General features: G+C 37.0%; 1 protein-coding gene across 7 annotated transcripts in view; it reads left to right on the top strand.

Moving 5' to 3' along the window:
• LOC106884491 (chloride channel protein 2) overlaps nucleotides 1-8,628 on the top strand; it is a 154,668-nt gene that overhangs the window by 112,835 nt on the left and 33,205 nt on the right. For 4 of the 7 annotated variants that reach the window (XM_052972228.1, XM_052972230.1, XM_014935908.2 and 1 more), the window contains exons 14-19: nucleotides 765-875; nucleotides 2,587-2,684; nucleotides 2,999-3,114; nucleotides 4,246-4,379; nucleotides 5,411-5,742; nucleotides 8,515-8,532. In XM_052972228.1, the coding sequence (XP_052828188.1) occupies nucleotides 765-875; nucleotides 2,587-2,684; nucleotides 2,999-3,114; nucleotides 4,246-4,379; nucleotides 5,411-5,742; nucleotides 8,515-8,532 (809 nt within the window). The remainder of the gene's footprint in view (nucleotides 1-764; nucleotides 876-2,586; nucleotides 2,685-2,998; nucleotides 3,115-4,245; nucleotides 4,380-5,410; nucleotides 5,743-8,514; nucleotides 8,533-8,628) is intronic. The other 3 variants (XM_014935906.2, XM_014935903.2, XM_014935909.2) reach the window with 1 other exon arrangement.

The following is an 8,628-nucleotide window of genomic DNA, read 5'->3' on the forward strand; positions in this document are numbered from 1 at the left end:
TACACATGTTTGCTATAATTGAAGGTATGTTGCATTTAAAACAACAGGAGGTAGCCAATTTGGCTGCCATGCAGGATGATCAAACCCTTACTATGTCACTGAGTCTTAAACTAGACAACAGGTGAAGTCATATTTCTAATCACCATTTCTAAGGCACAGGAGTGGCTGTGTGGTAAGTAGCTTGCTTACCAACCACATGATTCTGGGTTCAGTCCCACTGTGTGGCACTGTGGGCAAGTGTCTTCTACTATAGCCTTGGGACAACCAAAGCCTTGTGAGTAAATTTGGTAGACAGAAACTGAAAGAAGCCCAAAGTATATATTGTGTGCGTGTGTGTGTGTGTAACTGTGTGTGTATATGTTTGTCTGTGTTTGTTTCCTCCAACATCACTTGACAACCGATGTTGTGTTTACATCCCCCGTAACTTAGCAGTTCGGCAAAAGAGACCAATAGAATAAATACCAGGCTTACTAAAAATAAGTCCTGGGGTCGATTTGCTTGACTAGAGGCGGTGCTCCAGCATGGCCACAGTCAAATGACTGAAACAAGTAAAAGAATAAAAGAATAATTATGAGATATATACCAAAAATTGTTTTATAATTTCTAATTTTATGCACCCTAAATAATTCAGTTGGCACAATTCAGTGTACTTTTTGTGCAATCAGATATTTAAAAATTGTATTGATCTCCTGCAAAGCTGTATAAATTCATGTCCTGACATTTGGATTGTTCTAAAATATATTTATGATTTGTCTTCTGTGAAGGAGCCGCATTTGGAAGGCTGGTCGGTGAGAGTATGTCTACGTGGTTTCCAGAAGGAATTCGTAGTGGAGATGTTGTTCGGAAAATAGTTCCTGGAGGGTATGCTGTGGTCGGTATGTATATATACACAAGTGCATGTGCGCACACGCACGTGTACACACACACACACACACGCACACACACACACACTCTCAACACTACTACCATCACTATCATCATTATGTCAACTTTCCCCATACCAAGATGGCTTTGACAAGTTGCAATAATCAGTCAGTTCTTACTCTGTATGAGTATTCTCCTTGATGGGCTGAAAACCATGTCTTGCTCAAATGTTCTGTTTTTGCCACAGTTCTGTGGTTAGTTTGTCTTACCTATCACCATATTACAACATACACAAGTTATGTTTTATTATGGAACCGCTATCAGAGAAGTTGTTTTGTGTCTGGCAAGAAAAAGAGACCTCTACAACATATGTTGTTGCAAGTTGTTCCAGCTTCTTAAAATGTTCTCTAGATTTTTCTGAAGAGGGTTTTCATAGCCAAAACAATTTGTAATTTGTTAGAAAAGATTGAATAAATCTTGTATACTCTGTACTTAGCTTTGAGTTCTTTTAAATTATTGATGTCCTGCTCAAACTTTTATGTCCATCAAATTGTATATTTTATATTAAATATTAGATATAAGATATTATAAGAAAGAGATAATTATAGTAAGAGAAAAGAGGACACGTTGATGGCACCTAATAGTTCTCTGCTGGGTTTTCTTCTTTTAGGTGAGTGTTGACAGGTAAATCATAAAACAATTAGGGAACTGCAGGTAGCTGATGCACACATTCTTATGTCCTCTTCTACTATAATCACCTTTTTTTCTTCTTTTTTTGAAATATATATTATAAATTATATGTTATATATTAGATCTTGTATATTATATATTATGTGTAACTTGTTGAATTTTAATATTTACATATCTCTGCTACTGCAAAACACCTGTTTCTGACTCTTTATCATACTCTAACATCTTTTCACCTGGCACAAATCCAACTACCGCAATACTACTCCCCACCCAGTTGAGAAGTTTTGTTTTACCAGTTACTTGGTAACCTCGCTGGTACTGGTACCACATAAAAGGCACCCAGTATACTCTGTAAAGTGGTTGGCATAAAGAAGGGTGTCCAGCCGTAGAGACTATGCCAAAACAGACAGAGTTTGGCACAGTTTTCTGGCTGGCCAGCTCCTATCAGACCAAATCTATGTCAGTATGGAAGCTGGACGTTAAATGATGATGATGAGGATGATGATGATGATAGTATTTTTTGAATATTTAGATGATGCTTTGGGTAGCGAACTGGCAGAATTGTTACTGCACTGGGAAAAATGCTAAGCAGCATTTCATCTGTCTTTACATACGTCTGAGGTCGACTTTGCTTTTCATCCTTTTGGAGTCGATAAAAGAAATACCAGTTAAGTACTGGGGTCAATGTAATTCACTTACCACCTCTTCCAAAATTGCTGGCCTTGTGCCAAAATTTGAAATCAATATTTAGATTATGTTTATTTTGATACTGTTCTTAGTATTTAGTTAATGTTTACAATACTTTGTTAATGTTCATATTGTCATCATCTGTTTTGTATGCTGCCATTGGCTGAACAATTCAACAGGACCTAAGGAGCCAGGGAACTGTGTCAAGTTCCAATGTCTGTTTTGACATAGTTTTTGTGGCTGGATGCCTTTCCTTAGATAATGCTCTACTATTCAGATAATGTATTATTTTGATAATGTCTTATATAATGACATGTGTTTCAAATCTTCTAATAACCACTTCAGGTGCAGCAGCCCTCTCTGGAAGTGTAACGCGTACAATATCCACGTCTGTGATAGTATTTGAACTTACTGGTCAGATTAGCCATGTGTTGCCTGCTGTGGTAAGTTGTTACTTTTATTATTACCTCTGCCTTAGCCTGATAGTTGTAAGTGAGTGTCACTGTTGTACAAGCAGTGTTGTCCATTTCCAATCTTCTGTAAAAACATCTTTGGTCATGGGGAAATATTAACTTGCTAAGAAAGAGGTGAATGTTGGCAACAGGAAGGACATCCAGCTGTGAAAAATCTGCCTCTGTAAACTTCGTTTGACCCATGCAAGTTTGGAAAAGTGGCCATTAAAATGATGATGATGATGATGATGATAGAATAAAGTACACTTGTCATGGCTGACATGTTACCATTTTTTATCTTGCAGGTTGCTGTATTGATTGCCAATGCAGTTGCACATTTTTTGCAGCCTTCCTTCTATGACAGTATCATTCGGTTAAAAAGGCTGCCCTATCTTCCTGACCTCATCAACACTAAACAAGAGTAAGTATTTTCTTGAGTTTCGCTATTTTACTTCCTCTCCATTTTTTCCTTCTTCTTCAAAAAATTATTTCTTAATTTTCAGTTATAGATGTTTCCATGCCAAGTCTTAAAAATTGCATTTGAAACAAATTGTTTAGAATTCTGGTTAACCCGGTTTTGAAATTCGTCAATAGTAGCATTGGCTTTTAGTCATTAGAACTGAATTCGTAAAGTGGTAGGACATAATTTGAAAACATAACTGTTTTAAATAATAATGCCTACATTATTATTATTATTTTATGTTTGACTTTTGCTTTGCATTTGTACAAGTTGGATCCAAGTCTCACCCAGAGACCTCAACAGACAAGTTAGAAGTTCATGTAGGTGTTATGCCTAGGGTACCATATATTTCGATTTGTACATAGTGTTGTTCTAGAGAATGTTTAAGAAACCATAAGAAAATTATGTGTTTATTTTAAAATTTGAGATCACATAGACAGTATTTTACGTAGGATATGGGCAGTTCCCATGAGCACTATCTTTTGAACTTCAGCCATTTTGGGGTTTCCTGGTATCTGAGCTAGGTAGTAATCAGCCCGATTCGCTGTCATTCCCAGGGCACCTATGACAATAGGTATTGTTTTAGTCTTCAGGTTCCACATTTTGCTAATTTCTATTTCAAGATCTTTATATTTGCTCAGTTATTATTATTATTATTATTATTATTATTATTATTATTATTATTATTATTATTATTATTAGAGTTGGCAAGCTTTCACTTGTAGCAAATAAAAATTTCCCTACCATTCCCTATTTTGAGGAATCTTCGTTTGTTGACTCAAGATAGAAGTGGTACAGCATGAATAAACATTGAGGATGGTAGAAACAACTGGTCAAGAGTCACACCATCTGACTCAACACAGCCTATGCTGTTGTGTGGGAGTTTTGTTGGCCACATTGGTGGGTAACCACAGGCAACTCTTGTGTCACAGCAGAAGGGGCCAAAACACCTATAGAGCTGTTTCATCTCTTAAAGGGACATCAACTCTTGTATTTAGAAATGGAGTAAAGCAAAGCCTTCAGCGCACAAATGTTTACCCTAAAAATGTCTGTTGTTTTCCTTTTATTTCTGTTATTTTTTTCTTAATCTAGTGCTTGGACTGTATTTGTTGAAGACATCATGATAAAAGATATCAGTTATATCACATTCGTATCGACATATTACGATCTGCAGGAGTTACTCACTAACTCATCCTTCAAATCTTACCCACTTGTGGATACTCCTGGTAAGTAACCAGACTCCTTTGTGTCGATCCTTGGTTTGGTTTGTGATGACTATAGCAACATCAGCATTGCTCTTATTGTACACACACACACACACACAAAATCATGCACACACACACACGCACACGCACACACACACACACACAAAAACACATCAAAGTACACTGAAACTTGTGACCACTGTCCACTCATACGGTAATGTCAATGCATGCACCTGTATATGAATGCATTGAACAGGGGCTGTGTGTTGTGTTCTTGAGCAAGACACTTTATTTCACATTGCTCCAGTTCACCAAGTTGTAGAAATGAGTTGTGATTCACTGGTGCGAAACTGTATTGGCCCCTTTGCCTTTCCCTTGGATAACATCGGTGGCATGGAGAGGGGGAGGCTGGTATGCATGGGTGATAGCTGGACTTCCATAAATAACCTTGCCCAGATTTGTGCTTTGGAGGGGAACTTTCTAGGTGCAATCCTATGGGTATTCATGGTTGAAGGGGGTCTTTACCCATTACCCTTTTTTACACAGATAGATGCAGGCATGGCTGTGTGGTTGTAAAGCTTGCTTCCCAACCATGTGGTCTTGGGTTCAGTTCCACTGCTTGCCACCTTGGGCAAGTGTCTTCTACTATAACTTCGGGCTAACCAAAGCCTTGTGAGTGGATTTGGCAGGTGGAAACTGTGTGGAATCCTGTTGTGTGTACATATGTATGTGTGTGTGTTTGTGTGCTTCCTTGTCTTGACATCGTGTGACAGTTTTAAAAGAGTATCACCATCATTCAAGTGGTATTTGTTTCCTGTCTTCCATGGATAATATGTCTGGTCATGGGTGAAATATTACCTTGCTTGGAAATGGGTGAGGGTGTGTAACAGGAAAGGCATCCAGCTATAGAAAATTTGCCTCAGTAAACTCAGTCTCACCCATGCAAGCATAGAAAAGTGGATTTTAAAACGATGATTACAATGAGAAACAAAATATCTGTTATGCCTTTAAAAAAAAAAATCTCATTTAATTTCATAAAATTTTTTTTGCAGAATCAATGATTCTTCTTGGTTCCATTCAACGATTTGAGTTGGAACGGTTGCTATGGTTACATCTAAGCAGCAACCAGACTTTGCTGAATGATCGGAAACCATCGTCGCATACGCTCTCCCCTCCACCGTCTCCAGGGAGGTTTAGAAAAACATCCTCACCGTCAATCGTTCGCAAAAATTCCTCAGCAAAGTTGCCACAGCCAATACCACGGTTTGTGGTGACCAAAGTAGATGAGACTGGAACTGAATTTGATGGAAATCTTGATGAACAAGACACCATTCCAGCGGAACCAGAACGGAAAGAAATGAAACAGAAGCTGCACCATAGTTTAGTAAGTTGTGCAAGAATTTCATATGTATCTATATTTATGTACATGTGTGAGGTGTGTGTGTGTGTAATGCACGCATACGCATATTGACATATATAATACATACACAAACATATACATATTTACATGTGTGTGTGTATACATGTATGTATATATTCATATATTTATATATATATATATATATATATATATATATATATATATATATATATATATATATATATATATAAGCTTCCCAGATTTCAAACTGATCAAACTGTCCAGCCCATGGACAACAGACATTAAACGATGATGATGATGATATACATACATACACACACATGCACATATCAAGATATATAAATACATACATACAAGCATACATATGTGTGTGTGTGTGTGAACACGTGTGTGTATATGCACATATCATCATATATGAATGTATGCACACACACACACTCACACACAACATATGTATGTGTGCATGCAATGTTAAAACTGAGTTCAACAAAGTGCTTTTTGAAATAGTTGTATGCTGTCAACTTAATGTGACAGTCCCATGAAGGGAATAATACTACTGTTGGTTAGACCTAGGAAGCTGCACCGCTTCCTGTCGGCCTTGACACATTTCCTGTTCTTTTTACAAAGTGTCCTCTCCATTATGTCCCAGAGATGTTCAATAGGGTTTATATCTGGTGACTGGCTTGGCCATGGAAGCTTTTTAATGCCATTCTCATCCAACAAATCTTGGGTCATTTTAGCCATGTGACAAGGAGCTCCATCTTCCATAAATAAAGAGTCTTCTTTAATCATTTCACCACTGGAGAAGATTGGAAGGAGTTCTTTCTGCAATATGGACACATATCAACCTGAGTTTATGTTTCCCTCTCACTCCACCAGCTCTGATCAACTATTGCTCCAAATTGCTCCCCAAACTGCAATCTTTTCACATCAAATTCTTGACCACAGAATCACCAGACCCCCACTTGATCACTGTCAGAAAATACAGCAAATCTGGATTTATCAGAGAATATGATTGTCCCAAAATGCTAGTGGCCTTTCCACCATCTCACTGGCCCAATATTTTCTCTGCTTGATGTTGGCTAGTCGAAGAAGTAGCTTCCTTCTTGCTGCTCTGCCATTGTAACTAAGTTTGTGGAGATACCTGGTAGCTGTTCTGGGACTGACATCAACTTGTTCTGCTATGTCAGAGGCCTTGCAACGAAGATTATCCGCCACACTTCTCTTAGCAAAGAGAAGGGTCCTGTCAGAGGGCCCTGGTTGATTTGTGCACAATCACTCTATTAACTGTTGAAAGTGGAATCCCAAGGTTTTCTGTGATTTTACGATGACTAAGTCCACCTTCAGAATGACCCACAATACAGCCACTTCGAAATTCAGACAGTTCCAAGACTTCTTTTGTATATGGCATTATTAAACAGTCACATATAGAACCTGAAACATAGACATGTTGATTAATAAAAGATATAAACCTTTATAAGTTCGAATAAACATAAAACGATGTTTTATGGAGTGTATATTTACTTCTGTCATGTCTGTGTATGTATAATTATAAGTATATATATGTGTCTGTATGCATGTGTATATATATATGTATATATATATAATGATGACATATAGGTGAGGGTGCATGGCCTAGTGGTTAGGTGCTGCCTTCAAGATTGTGAGATGATGGTTTTAATTCCTGGACCAAGTGCTGCATTCTATTCTTGCACAAAACATTTCATGTAACATTGTACTGTGATGTCAACATCTGACATGTGGTACACTATTCCCTATACAAAAAATGTTGATTTGATGGAGGGAGTACTGCACAGACACTGTGTGTGTGTGTGTGTGTGTGTGTGTGTGTGTGTGTGTGTGTGTGTGTGTGTGTGTGTGTGTGTGTGTGTCACAAGTGAGAAGGGATCCAGGAATCCCGATGGTTACCTCAGGCAGTATTCCTGTAAACACTGGCTGTCCAGTTGTTAAGGAAAGAGAATTTCTTCAGTAGAAACATTAGTTTCACACAAACAGAAAATCTGGATGTTTAACATCAGTCATGAAGTATAAATAACAATTGAAGACCGAAAGTGTTAGTATTACATTTATATTATAAATAATATGTGACAACAGTAAAAATGTAAGAAATGTTCTAAATCTAAGCACTTTATGGATGTGAAACCCAAAATAATCCCACAGGCTGGCTATAAGTATCTTTATCTAAATACACCATGAAGAATGGAGTTGTCACATATTATTTATAATATAAATGTAATACTAACACTTTCAGTCTTCAATTCTTATTTATACTTCATGTACCTCCTGTACCTACACCTTAGAACCATCATGGTATCTGATGTGGCTTTTTAAACCAGGCAATGTTTTGGAAAGACACCCACATAGATTGCATATCCGATTTGGGCCACCAAGAGCTGCAGATAAGTTCTGGTCTTATAAACATATGCATGCACATATGCACCTGTGCAGATGAACTGAAATGATTCAAATATATGAAAGCTGTAGGCTGTGAAAATTAATTATAAGAATGACGATCGCATTCGTTATATATTCTGTGTGTAAAAGATATATATAATGCATGTTTGAGAAATCAATACCAGTAACTAATTCAATTAGCTATGTTGATTGGTTGGAATTGCCGCTGCAAATAGCTCTAATATTTTTTCTATTATTGTCCACCATTTGTTACCAACATATTACCATATATGCTATATCTACATATATACACACATATACATATATACACTATATATACTAGTGTCTCACCGATTTCAGCCCTCATCTGGACAATATGTACGTAACCTTGTTCTATTATGCTTTATAATTTTTTTTTAAAGTAAATTTCTGCTTGACAATAGCTAAACATATATATATATATATATATATATA

The sequence above is a fragment of the Octopus bimaculoides genome, chromosome 12 (genome assembly GCF_001194135.2).
Source record: "Octopus bimaculoides isolate UCB-OBI-ISO-001 chromosome 12, ASM119413v2, whole genome shotgun sequence".
Lineage (NCBI taxonomy): Eukaryota > Metazoa > Mollusca > Cephalopoda > Octopoda > Octopodidae > Octopus > Octopus bimaculoides.